The 25,448-nt window shown below is 54.6% G+C and overlaps 8 protein-coding genes across 8 annotated transcripts; 7 read left to right on the forward strand and 1 right to left on the reverse strand.

The window, feature by feature from the left end:
* Positions 1 to 133: 133 nt before the first annotated feature.
* A1O7_02740 (uncharacterized protein) lies at positions 134 to 6,745 on the forward strand (the record flags this gene model as incomplete). The annotated part of the gene is made up of 1 exon (XM_007756770.1): positions 134 to 6,745. The coding sequence occupies one exon, from the start codon at positions 134 to 136 to the stop codon at positions 6,743 to 6,745; it is 6,612 nt and encodes a 2,203-aa protein (XP_007754960.1).
* Positions 6,746 to 7,392: 647 nt separating this feature from the next.
* On the forward strand, positions 7,393 to 10,396 carry A1O7_02741 (uncharacterized protein; the record flags this gene model as incomplete). The annotated part of the gene is made up of 2 exons (XM_007756771.1): positions 7,393 to 9,700; positions 9,753 to 10,396. 2 exons carry the CDS (start codon positions 7,393 to 7,395, stop codon positions 10,394 to 10,396), a joined length of 2,952 nt encoding a protein of 983 aa, XP_007754961.1.
* Positions 10,397 to 11,197: 801 nt separating this feature from the next.
* Positions 11,198 to 12,995, forward strand: A1O7_02742 (uncharacterized protein; the record flags this gene model as incomplete). Its single annotated transcript, XM_007756772.1, has 5 exons — positions 11,198 to 11,475; positions 11,536 to 11,667; positions 11,740 to 11,988; positions 12,044 to 12,116; positions 12,171 to 12,995. 5 exons carry the CDS (start codon positions 11,198 to 11,200, stop codon positions 12,993 to 12,995), a joined length of 1,557 nt encoding a protein of 518 aa, XP_007754962.1.
* A 582-nt stretch (positions 12,996 to 13,577) lies between these two features.
* Positions 13,578 to 15,135, forward strand: A1O7_02743 (homoserine O-acetyltransferase; the record flags this gene model as incomplete). Its single annotated transcript, XM_007756773.1, has 2 exons — positions 13,578 to 13,996; positions 14,052 to 15,135. The coding sequence occupies 2 exons, from the start codon at positions 13,578 to 13,580 to the stop codon at positions 15,133 to 15,135; spliced, it is 1,503 nt and encodes a 500-aa protein (XP_007754963.1).
* Positions 15,136 to 16,277: 1,142 nt separating this feature from the next.
* On the forward strand, positions 16,278 to 18,070 carry A1O7_02744 (uncharacterized protein; the record flags this gene model as incomplete). Its single annotated transcript, XM_007756774.1, has 2 exons — positions 16,278 to 16,769; positions 16,820 to 18,070. The coding sequence occupies 2 exons, from the start codon at positions 16,278 to 16,280 to the stop codon at positions 18,068 to 18,070; spliced, it is 1,743 nt and encodes a 580-aa protein (XP_007754964.1).
* A 924-nt stretch (positions 18,071 to 18,994) lies between these two features.
* Positions 18,995 to 19,666, reverse strand: A1O7_02745 (uncharacterized protein; the record flags this gene model as incomplete). Its single annotated transcript, XM_007756775.1, has 1 exon — positions 18,995 to 19,666. One exon carries the CDS (start codon positions 19,664 to 19,666, stop codon positions 18,995 to 18,997), a length of 672 nt encoding a protein of 223 aa, XP_007754965.1.
* A 630-nt stretch (positions 19,667 to 20,296) lies between these two features.
* A1O7_02746 (uncharacterized protein) lies at positions 20,297 to 23,152 on the forward strand (the record flags this gene model as incomplete). Its single annotated transcript, XM_007756776.1, has 1 exon — positions 20,297 to 23,152. One exon carries the CDS (start codon positions 20,297 to 20,299, stop codon positions 23,150 to 23,152), a length of 2,856 nt encoding a protein of 951 aa, XP_007754966.1.
* Positions 23,153 to 23,959: 807 nt separating this feature from the next.
* On the forward strand, positions 23,960 to 24,820 carry A1O7_02747 (uncharacterized protein; the record flags this gene model as incomplete). Its single annotated transcript, XM_007756777.1, has 1 exon — positions 23,960 to 24,820. The coding sequence occupies one exon, from the start codon at positions 23,960 to 23,962 to the stop codon at positions 24,818 to 24,820; it is 861 nt and encodes a 286-aa protein (XP_007754967.1).
* Positions 24,821 to 25,448: the final 628 nt, after the last annotated feature.

A 25,448-nucleotide genomic window follows, 5' to 3' on the forward strand; every position in this document is an offset into this window, starting at 1 on the left:
TGGTAGGAGATCGAGCCGAGGAGGGCGAGGCGCCAACACCGCGTCAAGTCCTGTCAACAGTGCCGCTGAGAGGCTCCCGACATTAACGAGGACACCCGTGGCAGATGCCGAGCCCGTTCACGTAAACGGAAACATGTCGACCACCCAGCAAACCTTGCCTGAGGCCCCCGTCCTCTCAGAGCCTCCCTCTGAATCCCAGCCTTACAATTACACGTACCTGACAAGTGAGACCTGTGACTCATGGCAAACAGGCGGCCGAGAAGACATATTGCGACAAGGCCTCCAGGGAATGCAAGAAGCAGAGGGGATACAGCTGATCGTATTAATGCAGGAGTTGGTGCATTCTGTCGTCTATGGAAGACTCGGTCCGACCGAAGCAGGCGACCTCGTCAAACAAATGCTCGAGAGCGAATTACAGGAAGACGACGACCAGCCGATACCACATCCTACAGCTCTACAGGCTTCGCTCCTAGATTCTGTGTCCGTTATGTTCGAGAATAACCCTACGATCCCTTTAGACCGGTTAACAGTCTTCATCTTCGCGACTGGCATACCTCATGAGCTACTTCGACACGAAATCGATGCCCCGTTGCTGGAGAAGTTTAACATGATCAGAAACACCTTCAGCCGTATGGGCATCAGGAAACAGACAAACCTCCTCTATCGCCAGGCCAACTTCAACTTGATGCGGGAAGAGTCCGAAGGATTTGCTAAGCTGATGACCGAGCTGTTCACCACCAGCAGTAACGAGGCACCCACTGCAGACACAGTCGAAGAGACAGTAGAGAAGGTCAAGGCTATGATCGGTGCCTTTGACCTTGATGTGGGACGGAGTTTGGATGTTGTGCTCGACGTCTTTAGCGCAGTTCTTGTCAAACAATGTCGGTTCTTCGTTAAATTCCTCCGCGCGAGTCCATGGTGGCCACGCCCATCCGCGCTGGTCAGGAAGACACAGCTCCTGACAGGGTTGCCTTTATGGGCTCTTCCAGGCTCGCCAGACTGGCACCTCACCGAGGAGCAGAAGCAGCTTGTGGCACAAGAGACCAGAACACGAGACCAGGCTTTCTGGTATGACGCTCGAGAGAAGGGGCTTCACGCATTCTATCTGCTTGGAGGCTCAAAACCGACGCAAGAGCATTTAGAACGGGCATCGTCAGGAGACGAGCTGCTCGCGCAGTGGGTTCGCGAAACTGGCACCTTGCCGCCACCCGGAAACCGCGATGCTGCTCAGCTTCTGGGTTTCAAACTGCGCTTTTACTCATCCTCCCCCGCGCGAGACGAGACGGACATCCTCCCGGACAACCTCATCTATCTCTCCGCCCTTCTGATCAAGATTGGATTTATCTCCTTGAAAGACCTATACCCGCACATTTGGAGGACTGATGACGCCATGGATGAGCTCAAGCAGCAGAAGGTTAAAGAGAAGTCCGAACGAGAAAGAGCCGCTCGACCGGGTGCTGGAGTAAAGAATGCGCTTGCTTCGGCTGGAGCCCTGGCTGACGACACTCTACCCGTCCCAGCCCGTCTGAAAGAATCTGGTACACGCTCAAATACGCCGGTCCGGGAGCAAGAAGTCGAGAAGCCACCTGCGAAGGAGAGTGCGCCAGCGGACCAGAAGGTTCTCCTGCTAAAGAGCCTGCTCGCCGTAGGCGCGCTTCCAGAGGCACTATTCATTCTTGGTCGCTTTCCCTGGTTGATGGATCTCATCCCTGAACTCCCGGAATATATTCATCGCATATTACATCATTCGTTGAGCAGAGCTTACGGCGAGATCCAACCTCTGCAAGATCGACCCAGTCTGCGCGCTCAGAAGCCGAGCTACGAAACCGATGTACCCGGAGTCCCAAAAGGCCAAGTCAAGATTGTAGAAGCAATCGAAAGAAAGGTCCTCCGATGGGCTCAATTGGACAAGAATGATTCCCTCGACGGCACCGACTACCGCTTCTATTGGGACGAATGGAACGACAACATCCCTGTCTGCCAGAATGTTGAAGATGTTTTCACGTTGTGTAACATCTTCCTGCCGCTTGTGGGCGTCAAGATCGGTCAAGACGTCGGCCTCCTGCTCAAGATTTCCCGCATCGGGAAACATAGCTTGCACACCGACAAGAGCGAGTCGAACCGAACGCGATGGTTAGACTTGATCAAGCGCACCTTGCTCCCCTCATTGAGCCTAACAAGGTCGAATGCCGATGCAGTCAACGAAGTCTTCGAGCTGATCAGTATATTCCCTGTCAGCGTCCGCTACTTGATGTATCTCGAATGGTCATCCGGCCGGACATCGCGCAATCCAGATGTCAAGGCAGCATTCGATCAAGCCAGGGCTGAGACCAAGGACATCCTGAAGCGCATATCCAATACTAATGTACGACCCATGGCACGGGCCCTGGCAAAGATTGCTTTTGCGAATCCGCACATCGTCATAACCACTGCGCTCACTCAGATCGAAGTCTACGACAGCATCGCCGAGGTGTTCGTCGAGGGTGCTCGCTACTTCACGGATCTGGGTTATGATGTCCTTACTTGGGCCATTGTCAGCTCAATGGCGAAAACCGGACGGAACCGAACCCAAGAAGGCGGCATCTTCGCCAGCCGTTGGCTCTCGGCCCTTTCTGTATTCGCCGGCAAGATCTATAAACGCTACGGCATGATGAAGCCTGGTCCAATCTTGCAGTATGTGGCCGAGCAGCTTGAGCAGGGTAACACTATGGACCTCAAGATGTTGGAGCAAATCATACTTTCCATGGCCGGAATTGCCACCGACACGAGTTATAACGATGCTCAGTTACAAGCAATGGGAGGTGGGCCGTTGTTGCAAGGCCAGATCATCCTCCAACTCCTTGATCGCCGGCACGACTCAAAGAGAACTTCAGAGCGCTTGATCAAGTCACTCCAAGACGCGGGCTTGGCCGCAAAATTCTTGATCTCCATGGCTCAACAGCGGCAGGCTGTGGTTTTCAAGGATAGTGAAATCCCCCTGAAAGCGATCGGCAACACATATGACGAGGTACACCGCGTGATGGTCCAGTATCTTGATCTCCTCCGCACGAATCTGTCTCCTGATGAGTTTCGAGCCACTATCCCCGATGTGGTCAGTCTCCTCGTAGACTACGAGATACGCCCGGAAATTGCCTTCTGGATCGCCCGTCCGCTCATCTCTCGACAAATGCAGGACTATGACAGAGAAAATCGCAAAGAACAGCAAGCAGAGGAGGTCAAGGACATCAACGGTGACGTTGACATGTCAGATCAGATCAACGGTGGTTCAGAAGAGGATGGTGAAGCCGTGGAGTCGGAGAACATCACGAATGACTCGCCAGCTCCAGGCGACACGATGGGCCCGGCGCTTGACCTCGACGCCAGCACCAAGGCACTCGGGACATCAGAATCAATATCGGAAGATTGCTGGCATCCTGTGATGAAAGATCTGATGACAGCCATCGAGCCATCTTTGCCTGAACAAGTCAACAAAATCATCGGCACCGGCTTTTACTCGACCTTTTGGCAGCTGTCCTTGTACGATATTGCCGTTCCTAGCAAGTCGTACGAGGATGAGAGTGCCCGACAGCGCAAGAAGATGGCTGCCGTCACAGCAGATCGGACGGATGTCAGCGTTTCCGGCACCAAGAAGAAGGAAATGGCGACCAGGGAGATTCAAGACCTCATCGACAAACTACTGCTGGAAAACAAGCAACATCTGAAATCCTTCCTGGAGGGTAAAGCGAGACTACAGCGTGAAAAAGAGCAGTGGTTCCTAGGCAAGACTAGGATGGACAGAGCCCTAAATACGGCCCTGATGGAGCATTGCTTTCTTCCAAGAATGCTATCCTCTCCACTCGACGCCTATTTCTGCTTCAAATTTCTCAAACTCCTCCACAGCGGAGGCACACCAAACTTCCGAACCCTTGGTTTTTACGACCTCTTCTTCAAGACAGCCCGACTTATCTCATTGATCTTCATGTGCACGTCCAAGGAGGCCGACAATTTTGGAAAGTTTTTGAGCGAGGTATTGAAAGATCTTGCGCGATGGCATGGTTCTAAAACAATATACGAGAGGGAAGCTTGCGGAGGCTCGAAGAGAAATCTGCCTGGATTTGCTCTTAAAGTCGAAGCAGGGAGAGTCGTTGCATTGCTAGACTTCGAGAGCTTCCAGAAAATCCTGTTTAAGTGGCACAGCAATCTGTATGCGGCACTTCAGAAATGTCTGGGATCGCCGGAATACATGCACGTTCGGAACGCCATATCGGTGTTGCGCGCCATTTCTGGGGTCTATCCTGCCGTCAATTGGCATGGGACCGGGTTGCAGAAGGCTGTTGACAAGCTGCGTGATTCTGATAAAGAAGACCTCAAGGTCTCGTCTCAAGCCTTACTTGGAGCCTTGCATAGGCGCGAGAAAGCGTGGGTCGAGACTACGAAGTTTCGCAGAGGACCCGAAAAGAAAGGAGAGCACGATCCAGCAAGCTCCCAAGCTGGCAGTGCTCCGGCGCAGGATGCCTCTTTCTCAGACACAAAGCCAACGATGCAGCAAGGAAACGGGGAAATCAAGGACGAACCAATGCCGGATGCACCGCCCAAGCCAGCAGCTACGCTTGACACTGACAAGAAGGAGAGCGGGGAGTCGTCTAGGACTACACGGCTCCAACCTACCGCTGAGCCCTTCGTGCCATCTCCCAGACCAGCATCCAGGCCAGCGACTACCAATGGCGCTTCGACACCGTCAAGACAGAGCAATGAGGCTTCTGCAGGTCCTAAGCGAGAACCCCGACCTGCTCGTCCCGAGCCTTCTAAGCCTCACGATCTGCCACGGCGCCTTACTCCGCCGCCTCCATCGCGTTCGGCCGTGTCCAGCCTGCCGAGCCGTCCCGAACCAGTGGATTCTCGGAATGGTCACAGAGATAGTCCACGGCTGTCACATCGAGCAGAAATCGATGTTGCCAGACCGCCGCCCGATGGTCGGACGAACCACACCCGTGACGCAAGATCAGGTTACCGTGGTGCAGAGCGACCGGAACGACCGGACCATGGGTTTGATGAGTATGATCGCCATTCACGGCGATATGAGCGGCCTGAAGGTCCTCCTTATCCTAGCCGCGACGATCGCGGCTACGGTCGCGAGCACGAAAGGAGAGGACCGTACGATCGACCTCTACCGCCTCAAGAAAGAGATCGTCCGCCTGTTCGCCCCCCACCGAGTGAACGTGAGCGAGAGACGCGGGAGCCCGGCCCAAGATCAAGACCACCACTTGCTCCAGAGCCTGCAAGGCCGGAATCACAGGTTCCTCAGAGGAAAGAGACCCCTTCAGAGCCCACTATCAACCCTGCACGAGCATCATTAATAGGAAGTGGCGGGGATCAGAGAACTCCTCCTGCAAGGGGGCATGGACTGGATAGATCATCAAGACAGTCCCGGCCAAACTCGCCGCGAAGAGATGAGGAACGAAAACCATACCCCCGTCGCGACGCCGAAGAGTGGACCAGGCCAGAGACCCCCTCTGCGCGTCAGCCCTCCTTGAATGGGCCTCCGTTGGAGCCAGCTGCTTCCACTTCACGTTCTGGTGGGCCCGGGCCGTACAGGAGAGAGCCGAGAGAGGCTCGTCAACCGCCAGCGATTGACATGCAGCATGGTAGGCTCGAGCAAGAGGCCTCCCCCCGAGCATCGCTGTCACAAACCCCGGATCGCCCTCAGGAGGCTGATGTTCCGAGTGGCCCTCGGGGCCGACCACCTTCGGCAGGGGCGCCAAGAATGAGAGCTCCTCTGTTGAATACACAAGTTCCGCCCACACCGCCTCCGGACCGACCCACTCCCACAGGGCCTTCAAGACGACAACATGGACGAACCAGCTCATATGCCGAGGCATCCTCCGCACCAGGTACTCCTGCTCCAGATTCGGCAGGTGTCCATCCCTCTCGCCTTAGTCAGATTGATGCTGCGGCATCTGAGCCTTCGCGCCCGGGTCCGAACGTGCAACCTACACAGCAGGTTCATCCACCGGCAGGTCCTCGAGGCAATGCTCCACCTGGAGCTCCATCTGGACCATCGCCTACCAGCCGAGGACCCCCATCCGGCCCACAAGCAAGTGACACGAGCGTGCGTGGAGGGCGGACCAATCGTAATCCGCTCACGGGCATCAACAACACCCTTGCGCAGGCCGGCACATCTTCAGTCCGTGGACGAGGCGGCTCGAGACAAAACAGTGGAAACTTTGGTCTACACATGCCTCCGCCACCACCTCCACCCCCACCAGGTGGTCCTCTTTTCTCGGGCCACGGTCCCGGTCCAGATGGACATCCTCCCAACGACCTCTTTGGCTCTTCAAATCCCAATGACGTACCGGTTGGCAGTAGACAGCTTCCGTCACGCCACGATGGTGGTAGGGGAGATCGGAGAAATGAATTGGCAGAGGATCGTGGATCTGAGAGGAGATCTTCGCGGCACTCGAGTCGGCACGATGAATCACGCGGAGACAGGGAGCACCGAAGTGAGCGAGACGGGCGTGAAGGCAAGGATGAAAGACACAGTGCGGGAGATCCACAAAGGCGGGAAGAGCGACCTAGTAGGCGCGATAACCACGTGGCCGAGGGAGATGACAGGAGAGGAGGTCATGCGCGATCGGGCCCTAGGGATGAGACAGCGTCTTCAAGGAAGCACGGCCGTGATGAAGAGCCGACTCCATATGGCAGGGGTCATGGCTCCGGTGGTGGTGGTGGGAGAGGAGGTGACAAGCGCATGCGACGCGGCCTTTGAATGAATGACGGGCAAGAGATTCAGCAATTGCTATCCTTACATTTGTAGCTGGCAAGATGGTGCAGAGAAGTGTTGTATACCACGGACGAGACATGCTGAAGTCTTCTATATTCAAAATGTGTTAGTACATCAAGACTCCCAGAGGTCCTCTTCTTAGGCAGACAGAAGTGTATGTCTGGCTGACCGGACCTCATTAGGGGTTTCTTATGAGCTATTTAGCAGCTTGCGGCTGGCTTGCTAACACCATTGCTACAGTAAGTGACTCGTAGATATCTTCTTGGATTGTGGCTTAGTGGTGTCCGGAGGGTGTCTTGAGTGTGTCTCCTACAAGGCTGCGGCTTAGGTAAGCGAGGCCCCGCTTCACTTCGCACTTCCAAGTCTCCAAAAGTTCGTGTCGGTTGCTCGCGTCGACCCAGGCCAGGCTCACGTCTCTGTCCGACTGTTGCTTAAAGCCACTTGTCATCACCTTGTGACAGACTTGTTAACTTTCTTCGGCTTGGTACTTCCCTTCACCAACGGCTCAACCAGATCGGTCCATGCAAATTTAATCTGAGCACTTTCGTCTTAGGTCTGGTCTCAGAATCTCACCTCCATTATGAAGCGCCGACCGTCGAATCCTTAGAATCCTTACTTTTCATGCGTCAGCCATGGCCGACTACGGCTCACACTATGGCGCTAGTACCGGCCAGCCGCCTCATATGAAACCAGATCCTCGAGCGCAACAATATCCCCCGGGCTCGCAACCGGGCTACCAGCAGTATGGCGCCGATCCTAACGCTCCACAGGTGTATGCCAACATGCAACAGGCGCCTTACCCGGGACCGGGTCCCACGCAGATTCCGCAGCAGCATGACGCCATGAACGGGCTGGCTGCCCAGCTGGGTGGTCTCGACGTGTCAGCGGCACCTGTACGGTCGCACAGAAAGAAGGAAAGGCATGCATATCACGAAATAGCTCCGGCTCCCGGTATGGGGTCAGGAGCTCCGGCTCCACCCGCCAGCAGTGTTGGGAGCTCACAGTTTCTGAACAATGCACCAACTGCAGGGCCAGGAGGAGGTGTGCCAGCTCAACCGGGGGACAATGCCTTCCTCAATCCCACGGACAAGCTAAGGATGGGTGAAGAGGCTGTTGCGGCTCAGGGCAGGGTCAACCCGGAACAAATACCAAGCGTAGCTAGGGCAAGAGATGTGGCCACACAGTTCTACCAGCACAATGTCTACCCGACGATGGAGAAGCATCTTCCCCCTGCTGCGGCTATACCCTTTGTTGCCCACGATCAGGGCAACTCGTCCCCGAAGTTTGCAAGGCTGACGGTTAACAATATCCCTGCTACGTCCGAAGCCCTGGCCTCGACCGGGCTTCCCCTGGGTCTGGTGTTACAACCTTTTGCCGCTCTTCAAGAAGGAGAGCAACCCGTACCCGTGCTCGATTTCGGTGAAGGGGGGCCTCCTCGGTGTCGGAGGTGCCGGACATATATCAACCCATTTATGACATTCAGAGCTGGCGGCAATAAATTGGTGTGCAATATGTGCAACTTCCCCAACGATGTCCCGCCAGAATACTTTGCGCCCACAGACGTGGCCGGAGTTAGAGTCGATCGACTACAACGGCCAGAACTGATGATGGGCACGGTCGAGTTCACAGTTCCGAAAGAGTATCAGACTAAGGAGCCTGTACCGATGCGGTGGCTGTTTATGATCGATATCACCCAAGAGGCCATTAATCGAGGATTTCTTGAGTCGGTCTGCAAAGGAGTTCTGGATACCCTGTACGAAGGTGACGGCGAAGAGATCCCAGAAGGGGATACCGAGACACGCAGGCTTCCGGCCGGCGCCAGAGTCGCTATCGTCACCTATGACAAGGAGATACAATTTTACAATCTCACAGCTGGCTTGGACACCGCACAGATGATGGTTGTCACTGATCTGGAAGACCCCTTTGTTCCTTTGGCAGGCGGTCTCTTTGTTGATCCACAAGAATCGAAGACTGTCATTATGGCACTTCTGAAATCAATCCCCACCATGTTTTCCCTCGTCAAGAATCCAGAGCCGGCTCTGTTACCCGCCTTGAACGCGGGGTTGGCTGCGTTATCTGCCACTGGCGGTAAGATAGTATGCTCATTGTCGACCTTGCCGACCTGGGGTTCAGGAAGGCTCCACCTGAGAGATGACGGTAAAGGCCGAGACACGGATGCAGAGAGGAAGCTTTTCACGACCGAAAACCCAGGCTACAAGAAGACAGCTGCCGCAATGGTGACTGCAGGTATCGGAGTGGACTTCTTCCTTGCCTCAGCCGGCGGAGGGTATATGGACATTGCCACCCTCGGTCATGTGTCACGACTGACGGGCGGTGAGATGTTCTTCTATCCCAACTTTGTGGCACCTCGTGACGCCCTCAAATTACAGCTCGAAATTAAACATTCCTTGACAAGGGAAACCGGTTACCAGGCGCTGATGAAGGTGCGCTGCTCGACGGGCTTGCAAGTGACTGCCTACTACGGTTCATTCTTGCAACATACCTTCGGAGCAGATCTCGAAATTGGAACGATCGACGCTGATAAGGCTATCGGGGTCACCTTCTCCTACGATGGCAAGCTCGACGCGAAGCTGGACGCTCATTTCCAGGCGGCTCTTCTTTACACGTCTGCTACTGGCCAGCGAAGGGTGAGGTGTATCAATGTCGTTGCAGCTGTCAATGACGGCGCTACGGACACGATGCGCACGGTTGACCAAGACGCGGTGGTCAACATCATTGCGAAAGAATCCTCGTCCAAGGTGTCGGAAAAGTCACTCAAGGATATCCGAGCGAGCATCACTGAGAAGACCATTGACATCCTAGCCGGGTACCGCAAAAATTTCTCTGGGTCACATCCTCCTGGGCAGCTCGTGCTTCCAGAGCATCTCAAGGAGTTCGCCATGTACACGCTCGGTTTGATCAAAAGCCGAGCATTCAAAGGTAAGCTTTGGCGTTGGCTTCCTCTTGTCTTGATTGCTAATGCTGTTCGTAGGAGGTGTTGAACCCACTGATCGCAGAGTGCACTCGGCCCGCTTCATGCGGTCTTCCGGAGTGACAGAAACGTCGTTATACTTGTACCCCCGAATCTACTCACTTCATAATCTGAACCCGGAGGATTGCTTTGCTGACGCTGAGACAATGCAACTCGTCGTCCCACCCACGCTTCGAGCCTCCTTTGCTCGGGTGGAGGAAGGCGGCGTGTATCTGGTCGATAATGGACAGGTCGTGCTTCTCTGGCTCCATGCGCAGGTGTCCCCGAACCTGTTACAGGATCTATTTGGGGAGGGCACCAACAGCCTACACGACCTAGACCCCATGATGAATGAGCTCCCTGTGCTGGAAACGCACCTGAACGCTCAGGTACGGAATTTGTTGCAGTATATTTCTACCGTGCGCGGAAGCAAGGCGGCAAGCTTCACACTGGCCAGACAAGGGCTCGACGGATCCGAGTTCGAGTATGCTCGAATGCTGGTGGAAGACCGGAACAACGAAGCTCAAAGCTATGTAGACTGGCTTGTACATGTCCACCGCGCGATTCAAATGGAATTGAGTGGCCAGAGAAAGAAGGAGGAGACGGGGGATCATGATGGTATTCTGAGCAACCTGACGAGCCTGAAGGCGCCATACTGGACATGATCATATCGGCCTCATTTGACAAGAGCCACGCAGATATGAACGTTAATGAAGCGCAAATGCATGGAGTAGTTCAACACCAACGATTGGCTTCGACCCTACATGAAGAGACAGCCATGTGCAAGTTGTATGACGATTAGAGGACTAGAAGCCTCCCCGGCACCAGTCGTATCCCTGAGCGAACCAGCCCCTCATCCGATGATGGTCTTTGTTTCTGTCGGTCTTTAGACGACATTGTATGACGGGAATATCCAGAGCTACACGCGACGTGCCTGACCGCCCGCTTGAGCGAAATACCGCGGAACGTGACGCTTCGAGGACTTTTGCCATTCATTAGCCGCCCATGCTGAATCCCATAAGAGCCTGGCCGCCACCATTTGACGCTCATGGAAACCCCCATGCCCCCGGGGCCGGCACCGGGTGCCGCTTTGAATACTTCCACTTCCACTTCCACTACCATCAGCCCCGCATTCTGTGCCGGCTTCCCGGTCGTTCGACCAAAAGCTCTACTGTATGTACTTTCCTTGACCGCACAAAGCAGATCGTTCGTGATCTCCACCGAAACTAGAACCAATCCCTCGGTCGAAAGAAGAGCAGTATGCGGCACCTCGCTAGTTTCGGAAGATCGTACAAACCAACTATATGCGCGCGAACGCCAATTCTCAAGGGGCGGTCTTCTTCTCTGTTGCGATGCCCTATTTCGCTTGCATGGAAGCCAGCAGACATGGCACTTCCACCGTGAATCTACGAGCTTGATCGAGTGCTCCGAGGCACGTCGTGGAACTAATCACTCCCAGCGTCGAGATGAGTGTTAACAAACAGTCTGAGATCGAGCGCATGGCATCACCTGCAGGCCCGTCCAGCACTGGGTCGACTTGGAACAATTCCCAAGTCGAACACAGCGACGTTGAAAAAGCTCTGTCGATCCATGAGGGCAAAGATGTCACAGCCACGGTAAACCAGACGGTCGACCCCGATATTGTCGACTGGGACGGCCCCGATGACCCCGAGAACCCGTTGAACTGGCCGTCGAGGAAGAAGTGGGCAAATATCGCGTTCCTGTCGATGATCACGCTTTTGACGTTGGTGGCAGCCAGACAAATCAAGATGAGCATGGCATTGCGATACTGACGATCTTTTAGACCATTTGGCTCCTCGATGTTAGCACCGGCCGTGCCACAGGTGATGAGCGACTTCAACTCGGAGAGTGAAGCCCTGGCCTCGTTCGTGGTATCCGTCTACGTCCTGGGCTATGCATTCGGCCCCCTTGTCATGTGAGTGCTTTCTCCGGCCTCATGGTGGGAGCCTTCGTGTCCCCGAAACGGCCACTGACCCAGCCACCACAGAGCCCCAATGAGCGAATTGTATGGTCGACTATACGTCTATCACGTCAATACCTTTCTCTTCATGGTATTCAATCTCGCTTGTGGCTGGTCGACCAGCTTGTCCATGCTGATCGTGTTCCGCTTCTTGGCTGGGGTTGCTGGCTCCTGTCCATTAACTGTTGGCTCGGGCTCAATCGCAGACACATTCAGGCAGGACCAGCGTGGGAAGGTGATGAGTATCTGGACGTTCCCCATCCTGTTTGGACCAAGGTGAGTCCTATCCCGGAAGTCCCTTGTGCTACTCAACCGGACTAACGGACAACAGCATGGGACCAGTGGTGGGCTCCTACCTATCCGAGATCGGCTGGGAGTGGAACTTTTACCTGCTGGGAATCTGTGTACGTCCCTGTTGCGCAGTTCGAACCTCAAACCACTTTAGCTGACCTAAGCAGACCGCCGTCCTCTTGATCGTGGCGCTCATCATTCAAAGAGAAACCTACCCTCCAGTCCTCCTCGAACGGAAAGCCAAGCGACTCCGCAAGCAAACGGGCAACGACAAACTCCGATCGGCACTCCAATCGAGCAAGACGCCTGGGCAACTGATCTTCTTCAGCGTGGTTCGTCCGACAAAGATGCTGGTCCTTTCGCCCATCGTTTTTGGACTCTCGCTGTACATTGCCGTGGTTTATGGCTACCTGTACCTCCTGTTCACGACCATGACATTCGTCTTCCGGGATCAGTACGGAATCAGCCCCAGCAACGTCGGGCTGGTCTATCTTGGTATTGGACTCGGCCAGTTCATCGGCCTGCTGTTGTTCGGGGCTTATTCGGACAAATTGCTGAGGAGGATGGCCAAGGGAGGTGAGATGAAGCCCGAGTACAGGTTGCCGCTGCTTTGGCCTGGCGCCATCATTGCCCCTCTAGGTCTCGTTCTGTATGGCTGGACCGCGCAGTACAAAGTCCATTGGATTGTCCCCATCCTGGGCACGACCATGCTTGGAGCGGGCCTTGTGGGGTCGTTCATGCCAGTCGGTGTTTATCTCATCGACGCATACACCGTCTACGCGGCGAGCGCCATGGCAGCCAACACGGTCCTTCGCAGCCTTGGAGGCGCTTTCCTACCTCTTGCGGGACGAGACATGTACAATGCCCTGGGACTCGGGTGGGGGAATTCTCTGCTGGCATTCATTGCGTTGGGCATGTCGCCGATGATATGGTTCTTTCTGAAGTATGGTGAGAGGATAAGGACGCATCCAAAGTTCCAGTTGAATTTATGAGCTTTGGAATGCATGAGGGATAGATTATCACAGCACCTAGAATAGACCATCTTATGTCACGTGCACATACTGCCTTAAGTGGCGGTCTCGGAAAAGCTGCCCTTGGACGTTCCGAGGCTCTCACTACTTGTATTAGTCAATGCCACACTACTGTGATTCGCCAATGGACGATGATGTGCTCGACAGCCCCACCGCAGACAGACACGAACAGGCCCGAACTTTTCGCCGGGGTTTCAATCCCAGACCTCGCATTGTGAGTCAACTGCAACGAGCACGAGTACGGGTCTGTAAACGGCAACAGCCTCCTCGTTGAGCCATATATAACAGAACCGAGTCCTAAGGCCCTGCACTTGTCAATGGATCTCACCTAAGCTCGTCTCCTCCCCTTCTACATATCGCCGACACCTTCCTCCGCAACTCGCCCCCGCATCTCGACCTGGGATATTTTTTCAATCAAGAGTCGCGCCGACCTTGGGCTGTTATCATGGCGACACCAGATACAAATGCCAATGGGGACGCCCTGAATCAGGATTTGCCCGCGACACTCCGTCAGTATACCCTGCTTATCCCTCCACCGTGACCATGATCGAACGGCTACTAAATCCCGTAGAGATTGTCCAAGACCAGCCCGAGAACCCGTTTGCCAAACTTGTTGTTGATCAACGCTTCGCCATTGTCCCCTCCTTCACCCTCGAATCGGGTGTGGTCCTGAAGAATGTTCCCGTCGCATATACCGTACGAGGCCAACTTTCGGAAAACAGAGATAATGCCCTTGTCATCTGCCACGCGCTTAGTGGCAGTGCAGACGTGGCCGACTGGTGGGGCCCACTGTTGGGAAGGGCGGGCCAGGCATTTGATGTGACGAGGTTCTTCGTCGTGTGTTTAAACAGCCTGGGCAGCCCGTATGGCAGTGCCAGTCCCGTGACGAACAAAGACGGAGACCCGGCGCAGGGCAGATATGGCCCAGAGTTCCCTTTGACTACAATAAGAGACGATGTTATGTGAGTTCTGGCGGCACAAGTCCGTTTGATGTGCACAATTGACAAGGGATGACAGGATACATAAACTTGTCCTCGACCACCTTGGAATCCGGCAGATCGCGTGCGTGGTTGGCGGCTCTATGGGAGGCATGCTCTGTTTAGAATATGCTTACTTTGGCAAGGATTACGTTCGGACTATCGCGCCCATAGCTACATCAGCCACCCACAGTGCTTGGGGAATTAGCTGGGGCGAGGCTCAACGACAAGCCATCTACTCGGATCCGAAGTACGAGGACGGATACTATTCCTTCGACGACCCGCCCACTGCTGGCTTGGGCGCAGCGCGCATGTCGGCGCTGCTCACCTATCGAAGCCGAGACTCCTTCGAGGCGCGGTTTGGTCGAAATACTCCCGACCTCTTGAAGCGACAGACGATCAACCAAGGACAGAAGACTAATGGTGTGCAAAACGAGCACTGGAGCATCCACAATCACGGCCATCAACGCGCCAGAGGTTCACGGGATTCTCGACCGGTTTCTCGCAATGGTAACGTGTCAGAGCCGACCTCGCAGCCCGAGTCGCCTGATCGACAGCAAACTTTCAAAGATCCCCAATTTTCGGGAACTACGGATTTTGTGGTACCCGTTCCTGTCGTCGAGGCGAACAGCTCCAAACCTACAAATCACTACTTCTCCGCTCAGTCGTATCTGAGGTACCAGGGCAACAAGTTTGTTAATCGATTCGATGCAAATTGTTACATTGCGATCACGCGCAAGCTAGATACGCATGACGTATCTAGGAACAGAGCACCCACCGTCAGAGAAGCGCTTGCGCAGATTGAGCAGCCGGCGCTGGTGCTCGGCATTGAATCAGACGGGTTGTTCACCATTGCCGAGCAGGAAGAACTGGCCGAGTGTATTCCAAATGGGCGACTGAAGAAGATTGACTCACCTGAAGGACATGATGCATTTTTGTTGCAGTTTGAGCAAGTCAATAGTTACCTGCTCGGGTTCTTCCGAGAGTTCTTGGCGGACATCATGGACAAGCCCGGTATTGACGGCACGGAGGGCGCGGAGGGGGAAGTTATAGACGGAGTAGGCAAGATGACCAAGTCGAGTACGTTCGGCGAGGCCGAGGTGGACGATTTGACCGCCTGGTAGGATCACTCTACTGTCGGGCAACAGGTATCTCGGACCAGTTCAACTCTGGCCGGACACCGTGTCGCGGATTGAAGGAGCCACCAGTAGAGTCGTGCGGGATGGGGCTGTATATACTTTTTGTGTCATTGCCGTCGATCGCATGATCGCATTCGCAGATACCCCGGATATGAAGGTCAGGGAAAAAGGACAGCAAATCGAAAGAGGTGTTCCGTGGTTGGGCAGGTCACCGAATTTCGCCTTGTTCTAGTGTTAGGAAGCAGAACGAGCCGTTACCGACGTCGTACAGTAATCGCTATTGCCATCTCGTGGCAATCATTGGCCTACACAAAGGCAGGGCCGGGGCATTGTCGCGTGGTCTATATAATTAGATACTGCACATTGCCCCATTACCGTCAGGGCTGAGGACACGCGCTTTATTGTTACTGGCTTAGGTCAATACCGCGACTTAGCATAGGCACCTAACCGGATCTTGTAACTGAGCTTACCACTTTGCTTAGACGGGCTTGGTTGGGCTTGGACAAGCTTGATCAGAAGATACAGGTGGCCGAGGTGGCCTCGCAGAAACGGGGTCCGAAGTGTAGTTCATGCGCAACCCTGGAGGGCAAGCAATTCGGAGGACACACCACTACTGCACGCACTCTGAATTTAATGCAGGGCATCTTACGATTTTTCTCCCGAGTGGGCCAGGTGAGGGTTTGATGTGCAGAATAAACTGGGGAGGCTGATTAGGTTTCGGAGCTGAAACGCGCTGTACTGCTAACTCTTTCGTGCTGCTGCCCTGTCAGATGGAAGAGGCGCAGTCACGGACAGTTCAATGTTCGCCCAACCACTCTGCATGTCTTTGTGACCTTTCAGCACCCTTCGAAACAATCATACAGGCTCTCATTCTCGTCGAAACCTGCATACGACACTCTGCCTGGATTTCGTTCCTGCTCTCACTCGCCGTCACTCCACACCCCGCTCACGCCTTGAAGGCAGGCCTTGCGAGCAGCTCATTTCACGCTTTCACTCGTTTGCGACAGCCGCCCAAAAGTCTCAATAGGAATCCCTCAAACTCTCTTGGTGGCGCTCAAAAGCGATGCGCCTGCGATTCAACAGTTGACATACCGATTCATCGATTTCTGCGGGGAGGATAGGCAAAAATGGGCTGGCCAAAATGCAATACCACCGAGGAGGACATGACAATCACGGAGGATCCCATATGGGACGGCCACACCTTTCATACCCTCGGTCTCTGGGTCGGCGCAATATTCACCTTCATCGCCCTTCTCATCTCGTTCTTCCTCATATTGATGCATGCGACCCGGTACCTCAAGCCATGGGAGCAGAAACACATCATCCGCATTCTCTTCATGATCCCAATCTACGCCGCCGTGTCCCTCCTCTCCTTCTACTACTACACACACAGCGTGTACTTTGAGGTCATTCGAGACTGCTACGAAGCCTTCGCCATCGCATCTTTCTTCAGCTTGATGTGCGCCTACTTGGCGCCCGACCTCCACCAGCAAAAGATCTACTTCCGAACCATCAAGCCCAAGAGGTGGGTATGGCCCATGGGATACCTCCAGAAGATCACGGGAGGTGCCGAGAAAGGCTGGTTGAGGACTCCCAGAAGTGGGCTGACTTGGTTCAATGTGAGCGTTCTCCCTCTTCCCTGACAGTGCAAGACTAACCAGGACGGTAGGTGATCTGGGTGTCCATATTTCAGTACTGTTTCATCCGCGTCTTCTTCACCATTGTGTCGGTGATTACCCAGGCCATGGATCTGTATTGCCTCGAGTCGCTCAGTCCAGCCTTCTCGCACATCTGGGTCATGGCCTTCGAGACCCTTTCCATCACGGTCGCCATGTTCTGCTTGATCCAATTCTACGTCCAGATCAAAGATGACATCCGGCAACACAAGCCACTCTTGAAGATCACGGCCATCAAACTGGTCATCTTCCTCAGTTTCTGGCAGACCATCGCAATCACATTCCTCACCAGCACGGGCGCCATCAAGGCCAACAACCATGTTCAGACCCCCGACATCAAAGTCGGGATCCCTGCCCTGCTGTTGTGCATTGAAATGGCCTTCTTCGCCGTTTTCCACATTTGGTCGTTCAGCTGGAAACCGTACACGATTGGATCAAAAGAGCTAATGTCGGAGACGATTGCTGGGGAAGGGATCGCCAAGGGATCGTACCAAGGGGGATTTCTTGGTATCAAGGCTCTGGCGGACTCGTTCAACGGTTGGGACATGTTGAAAGCTACAGGTCGGTCTGCGAGATGGCTGTTTAAGGGACGCAAATCTCGCCATGCCGACTCGAGTTACACCCTCAACCGCAAGGACACCGACCGCAGCGATTTCAGCGCCCAGGGCCAGACACTCAACACATTCAGCAGTCAACCCACGTCGTACCCTGGTGGAGTCACGAAGCTGCCACCATACAATGCGGTCGGCGATGAAGAAGGCGCCAATCTGCTCACCAACAGCCAAAGCATGCCCACATCTCAACCGCCCGCCTTTCAAACGCCGGGACATTATGATTCCAACAACGTGAGCGATATCGGCTTGGCAACGTCTAGTTATGATGACAAGTACAATGGACGATATGATCCTCCCAACGAGCGACCACCGCCACCACAGTCGTATCCCTCTTACCAGAGTTCAATAGGTGGTCAGGAAAGCCGCGCGGTTGCTGTACCGTACCCTGACTGGCGGCCACGTCCACTACCACCACAGTCGTATCCCTCTTACCAGAGTTCGACAGGTGGTCAAGAAAGCGGCACGGTTGCTGTGCCGTTTCAAGAGTCGCGGCCTGGCATCCAACCACAAGCACAAGCACAAGCACATTCGCACTCCGGAGGCCAGGATAGCAGTCGAATACACATGGCTCCGCCAGATCCCAGTTTAAGAAGGGGGCCAGACGGGCAAGGCAATGGAAGTTTCTTCTAATGATGACATACTCTTTGTGTGTTGTGGTTTATGGCTTTGAAGCTTGAGAATGGCTTGGAAACGTGCAACATGCAATACGAGTAGCATCGTATGGATGGATATGAAGTTTATGGACCTTTAGCGTAGCAAATCGATACCACTTTTGATCTTTACAGTCAAAGCGACCTGGGCAGGAGAGGTCATCCCTTGTGGATTGTTTCTTCTTGACCTGGTCCTGTTACCTAGTTCACTACGCACACGGCACTGATCCACGCTATAGCTCTGCCTCAAGGGAGGAGAGGAGCATTGAGTAAGCCAATACACCATGGAGATGGAAATAAGTGTCTGAATGTTTCTTCTTCGGCACCTTCTGGGCACCTTCTGGGCATTTTCTGGGCACCTTCTGGGCACCTTCTGGTTCAGTCGTGCCCTTATCATTAATACACGATTCAAGCATATGATGCCCTGTCCCCTCCTGTGGGAGATGGCTCGTACTGTAACAATGTCAAAGTCTTCTTCTGGCCAGCTGATACGCTGGCTGTGTCATGCTGGTCTCTGCGGTATCTTCTTGTGTATCCATGGATCCTCTCCCCGCTTGGGTCCTTGATGAACACAATGTACTTCGTAACTCGTCTCCCTTCGACCACGCTGGTTCCTCAGCCTGCAAATGTGTAGGAACCCGGGCCCCATCGACATATCATTCCGCTCTACAGCCTCGCAATCCAGTATACCTGCGTGCGAGATGTGTGTACATACATACATAACCTCGACTGAACCCAACCCATATCCGCCCTCGGACGAGATACAAATGTGACATAGCCTCGACTGAGTTCTCCTCCACCCGACCCTCAAACGAGATACGTACAGTGTGTAGTCGAGTCGAATCGACTCACGCCGTCGACTACCGAGTAACAACACCTGCTACGCTGCCCTCGGCGGGATCAATCAATCCCGCTCACTTAGCCCCCTCTCGGCCATGACTTCACTTAACGTCCTGCCTTGTTTCTCGGCAATCAGACTCAACATGCCGCACGCGATGTCTTTGATCTCGTTGTACCCTTTTAGGAGGGTGATGTGTGTTGTTATGAGACGTTGGGCGTGGTCTTGCGCTGCTCTTGCTCTGGCGGGATCATGATCGTGGTGGGTGGCCGGGTTCGTGTCTGACACTGACGCTGACGCTAAGGGTGAAGGTGACGTTTGTTGCTGTTCTGCGTCTCGTTCCCGTTGCTGTTCTGCGTCTCGTTCCTGTTGCGGAGACGATTCCAATTCAGTGATCTTTTGGAGTTTGAGCGCAAGTTGTGCCTCTGTGGCTGTGATGTTGGATTGAAGGGTCGAGATCTTGGCTTGCAGTTTAGTTTGTTTTGGGGTTTGCGGTTGCGTGGTGCGAGGAGTTTGGACGGGTGCTGAATTCGAGGGCAAGGTCGAGGCCCATATTGAGTGTGAGTCTGCGTCTGAGGTCGTACCAAGGTGACCTGCATGATCTGTGGGTCTACGTTCTTGGAGTTGCTTGTCGTTCTCTGCTTCGGCTGGAGAATCTGAGCTGGAGATGATCTCTTGTCGAGGTGAGTTGGGAGGGTGGTCTGCTCGGGAATAAATTTCTTCTCTAGTCTGGGTCATGACTACTGGATAGTGCAAAGAGATGCGAATTCTTTAGGAAATCTCCCTAGCGATAGTCCGAGCCCTCTCATCAGCGTATTACTTGGACAAGTTAGTTAGCCTTGCCATCATTTAGCTGGAAATGCGAGGAAAGTCGCCTCGTGCTTCGAATCCTGACGGCCTGTCACCTAATTCTTCCCGTAGACTCACATCGGACAGCATCAGTCACTATTGCCATTGAAGTAGGCGGCCGAGATGCTCCACCCTGCTTGCTTCTCAAGGTCCAGTCACGGACATGTGAGGCACCTATGAGGTGTGCACCAGCCTTGCAGTTGCGGGTAAAAACAGTAGGAGTCTGACAGTGCTGCGTCCGCGGAAGGGTTCATTTGCGTGCCACTGTCTGAACCATCACGACTGTCTTATCTAATCCCGGTGATCTCTCTTCCCAGCGACGTCAGACACGCCATTTCTTTTCGGCTGCTCATCGAAGCCTCACTCCTGCTACAACGCGAACGCACTTCGACATGCCCTTCGGTCCATCCAGTATTTGCCATTAAGAGAGGCGACGACGCGCCGCTGTCGATGGAGGTTCTTACGCGCCTAATACATCCTTGATCTTCCCCCAAACCAACATCTGACAACGCGCGGGCAATGTTCATTTTCACGCCCTTGCTCGGATCGCAGAGCAATTCCCGGGCGTCCCAGTCGATCCTCGAGCTAGATAGCGACATAAGGATCCTGGTGGACGTCGGATGGGACGAGCGATTCGACAGTCGCCAGCTAGCAGAGATAGAGAAACATGTCTCGACCCTTTCCTTCATCCTGCTCACACACGCGACGACCTCTCACCTCGGCGCATACGCTCATTGTTGCAAACACGTTCCCCTCTTCACCCAGATCCCCGTCTATGCCACGGCGCCGGTGATCGCTTTCGGCCGCACCCTCTTGCAAGACCTTTACTCCTCGTCTCCGCTCGCTGCCACCTTCATCCCCGGCTCAGGCTCCCTTGACACGGCTACAAGTGTAGATGATAAATTTCGGACGAATATCCTGCGGCAGGCACCGACTTTCGACGAGATCAACAAATACTTTACCCTCATCACACCTTTGAAATACTCCCAGCCTCATCAGCCCGCAGCCTCCTCGTTCTCAGCGCCCGTCGAGGGTCTCACATTGACGGCGTATAATTCGGGCCACACCCTCGGAGGCACAATATGGCACATTCAACATGGCATGGAATCAATAGTCTATGCGGTGGACTGGAACCAGGCAAGAGAAAATGTCATAGCGGGAGCGGCTTGGTTTGGAGGCGTCGGAGGTGCCGAAGTCATTGAACAACTGCGGAAACCCACGGCCCTCGTGTGCAGCAGTGTCGGCGCAACAAGAGAAGCACTCACAGGTGGGCGGAAAGCCCGGGACGACAATCTACTTGCACATATCAGGAGCAGCGTCGCTAAGGGCGGGACGGTGCTCATCCCGACCGACTCGAGCGCCAGAGTCCTGGAGCTGGCTTGGATTCTAGAAAAGGCGTGGTCTGATCCCTCGAATGCCTCCTCTCTCAAGACCGCCAAGGTATACATGGCCAGCCGATCCGGCAATGCGACGCTGCGGCATGCCAGGAGTCTCCTCGAATGGATGGACGACAGCATCGTCCGCGAATTCGAAGGCGAGGATGAAAACGCGGCGCCGGTCCAGACACACCGGAGAAGTGGCAGTAAGCAGGTCAACGGTACAGCAAAACCCTCACGACCGTTCCAGTTCCAGAACGTCAAGATTGTCGAGCGGAAGACTCAGTTTGAGAGGCTCCTGAGAGCAGAAGGTCCCCGAGTTATTCTTGCCAGCGACTTGACTATGGACTGGGGCTACGCGAGGTCGCTCTTGGATCACGTCGTGCAGAGGCCAGAAAATTTAATCATACTCACTGAAATGCTCGATCCCCGTCCCGGTTCTCAGAGCCCCAGCCAGGAATTCTGGACCTGGTTTAGAGAGCGCCGAGACGGTGTCGCACTCGAGAAGTCCCAGTCAGGCGAACAGTTGGAGCAAGTGCACAGTGGAGGCAGGGAGCTAAAACTGAGAATCGTTGAGCGAGCGCCCTTGAACACGCAAGAAAGTCAAAGATACCAGCAATACATCGCCACTCAGAGACAAATCCAAGACTCACTGCCGGGTAGTGATAAAGATCAGACCAATGCAGAAGACAATATGGATGACGGTGATACAACCACGACGGAATCAGAACAGTCGGACGATGAGCAGCAAGGGCGTGTGTTAAATGTCTCTGCTGCCATCGGCCATGGTGCGCGAAACAAAACAGCTCTAAGTGATGCTGATCTAGGAGTCAATATCCTGATTCGCAAAAAAGGTGTCTATGACTATGACGTGCGGAATAAGAAAGGCCGGAATGCCCTCTTTCCATACACCCATTCCCGGAGACACGGCGATGAATTTGGTGATTTTATCAAGCCCGAGGATTTTTTGAGAGAGGAGGAGAAGGAAGAGCAAGACGCCGCCAATGATAATAAGACCGGAGGTCAGTTGGGCCAAAAGCGCAAGTGGGATGAAGCGAATGATCGCATGCAACCGCCAAACAAGCGAAATCGTGGCGATGCTGCAGACGGTCCAGCTGCCAACAAGTCCGAGCAGGATTCGGACGCGGATGATTCGGACGACGAGAATCAAGTCGAGCATGAAGGATTCCAAGGCCCTGCGAAGATTGTATATTCCACCTCCGAAGTCACGGTCAATGCTCGGTTGGCTTTTGTTGATTTTGCTGGGTTGCACGACCAGCGGAGTCTGCAAATGCTGATACCTCTGATCGGACCCAGGAAACTGATCTTAGTGGGCGGCAATACCACAGATACAGTCGCTCTGGCTGCCGATTGTGGTGAGCTGCTGGGAGTCAAGGTCGCAGGAGCAGAGAAAGAGTCCTCAACGGAGATCTTCACCCCTACCGAAGGTCAAACCGTCGATGCCAGTGTCGATACTAATGCGTGGGTCGTCAAGCTTAGTCGCGAGTTAGCGAAGACGCTGCACTGGCAGAATGTCAAGAACATGGGGGTAGTAACTATCCAGGGTCAGCTCAAGGCCGAGCGGAGAGGAGACAATACCCAGGAGGATGATCCTCAGACCAAGAAGCAGAAATTAGACACCGAGGTGTCCCCTGCAGCGGACTCGGCCCCTGCTCCTCCCGTTGAACCCGTCCTCGATGTTCTGCCAGCGAATCTCGCCGCTGCGACGAGGTCCGTCTCGCATGCCATTCATGTGGGTGATTTGCGACTTGCGGAGCTTCGGAGGCTGATTGCCATGGACGGCCATGCTGCCGAGTTTCGCGGTGAAGGTACTTTGCTTGTGGACGGCATGATCGCCGTCAGGAAATTGGGGACAGGCAAGATCATTGTGGAAGGCATACCCGTCAGCACGGCTGCCATGACGCCACATACGGTGGACAACTTTACGCGCGTGAAGCGAAAGATCTATGACGGGCTTGCCGTTGTCGCCGCTGGTTGAGGCTCGATACCGCCAGTTGTCTGTATCCACAAGTCATGCTGCATGTACCACCATGGACCGAGCATTCCCTCATCTCAGTCGTTTGCTCTCCCGCTGGTCAACCCGTTTTGCTCTCATCAGATACACTATAGGTTAGGTTTCATTTTTGTTTGCAACCCTCACTCACCAAAGCCTTCTTCTTGTCACGGTTCGAAACGCCAACGAACTACGCCGCACAACGAGCTCGCTTCTGCAAAGGTCACAGGAAGTGGCAACCACGGTTGGTCCTTTACCCTTGGGAAGGTCTCTCATTGGTGAGAAGCTTTGATGGGTGCTGCGTTTTGTCCCAAGGACAACCTCACCCTGTGACTAGCTGATCTTTCCTGCACCTCCTCCGGACAGGTCAGCGTTCAAGAGTGTTTGCTTTCGCCACTCTGTTTCTTCTACCCTCGGCCCTGGCCATGCGTTTCTTTGTCATAATGCCTACCACATCGCACAGCCCTGACTATACGTCTTCGATTGCACGACTTCGCATGATGGGCAGTACTCACAGTCACAGCGTCACCGCGACGAACGGCAGTCAGTGTCAGCAGCAGCAACAGCAGCAGAAGGGCCATGGTTCACGACTATAACTAGCCATGCCTCACCCATCTTCTTTGCGGGTTTCCCACCAAGCAAGTCGGCAGACCACCAGTGGCAAGCTTCTCAGCATCAGATCAGTGCCTTTGATCCTCAGTGCCGCTCCTCAGCAATCAAAACCTTGGTCACCCGTGGCAAATCAGTTTGTTCCTCCTTGTTCAAAGGCAATCTCTCCTCGAGCCCTCGACTATGGCCTGTCTCCCACCACAGTACTTTGCCATGCCAGCTCCAGCTCCAGCACCAGGCCTTATGGGCAAAACCGTCTACCACTACATGACTCGTGACGGTGGGCCACCGAACAAGGGTGCGCCGCCATCTGCACCAGCCAACTCAGGTCCAGGCGCTCCGCCGCCCTACTCTATGATTCCACCATTCGGCCCTCCTGCGCCACCTCAGCCTGGCCCGTTCATGATCCCGCCAGGCCCTGGCTTCCCGGGCGCTATTTGCGTACCCAACGGCGCAGGACGTCCAGCAGCACCACCACCTCCTCCCGCTGCGCCAGGCTGGTATGGTTACCCGCCACCGCCACCGCCTCCTCCGCCCACCGTCCCAGGCGCAGTCGCTCAGGCTGCCACTCAACCCCCCGAACCACCCGTCAGCGGAAACCGCGTCAAGGACAACTTGGTCGTGGTCAAGGACAGCGGCGGCCATGGCCACGTGGTCTCCAAGAACAACGCCACGTTCCACCTGTTCACCTACAACGTCATTGACAAGTACACGGTCAACGCCAGCAACCAGTTCTACATCCCGCCCCACGCGTGCGAGCCGTTCCGCGTCATGACGGCCGCGTACTCGATGCCCCTCGAGGAACTGATCGAACAGCTCGACTGCATCAAGGTGGCGCCACCTGGATGGCCGCGCTACGCCATCGGACTGGCAGAGGCGTTTGACCTGGGGAACGGATGGTTCCAGGTTGGGTCCAAGTTCCACTTCGACGAGGAGAAGTCCAAGCAGACCATTAAGGAGGCGTGGAGTAGTAGTATCGGCGAGGCGCAGGAGTCGAGACCCAAATACCTGATCCGGCTACCGGGCAAGCGCAGCGGCTCTTAAGCTGGACTTGCGAGCTCACAACGACGACCTACCGGACCAAGGGTCTGGACAAGTAATCGACCGGACGGGGATATCAAGGCGTGCTATCAAGGCGTGGACAAGTAATCGACACCACGAGAACAACAAAGATGTGCTGCGTACCAAGGCGTGCGTTTCGGATAAGGCATGTGAGGCATGTAAGACTGTCGACCGTCAACGGAGTTTGGCGGCATCAGAGATTCATCCTGACTGGCTGTTCGGCTGTATTTGCCTGCTGCGGTTAATCGCCTTCTTTGCTATTTCAACCTCGAGCGACAGCAGACCGCCGAGAGGGATCGCAATGGCTTCCGCCATCTCTCTTTCCTGTTTGGGCCTTGTACGTGGTAGGTCCCGCTGTCGTGGCAAATGGACGGAAACCTGGATCAACGGGTGACGGGCCACCCATTGTCGACAGTGGACAGTGGACAGTAGTGCTTGTCGCTCGAGCCGTGGAGAGTCTTCGTGTTTCTCCATCCCCGCGGAATCATTGCTGATTGGGCGACGAGCGCGGAGGAGAGTCAGATAATTACTGTACGGAACATTTCCACCCCTGATAAGCGTGGTCCCTGCGTGCAGTGCATACACGAACCGGACCACATGGGTAGCTACA

This window comes from Cladophialophora yegresii, assembly GCF_000585515.1.
Source record: "Cladophialophora yegresii CBS 114405 chromosome Unknown aczIN-supercont1.2, whole genome shotgun sequence".
NCBI lineage: Eukaryota > Fungi > Ascomycota > Eurotiomycetes > Chaetothyriales > Herpotrichiellaceae > Cladophialophora > Cladophialophora yegresii.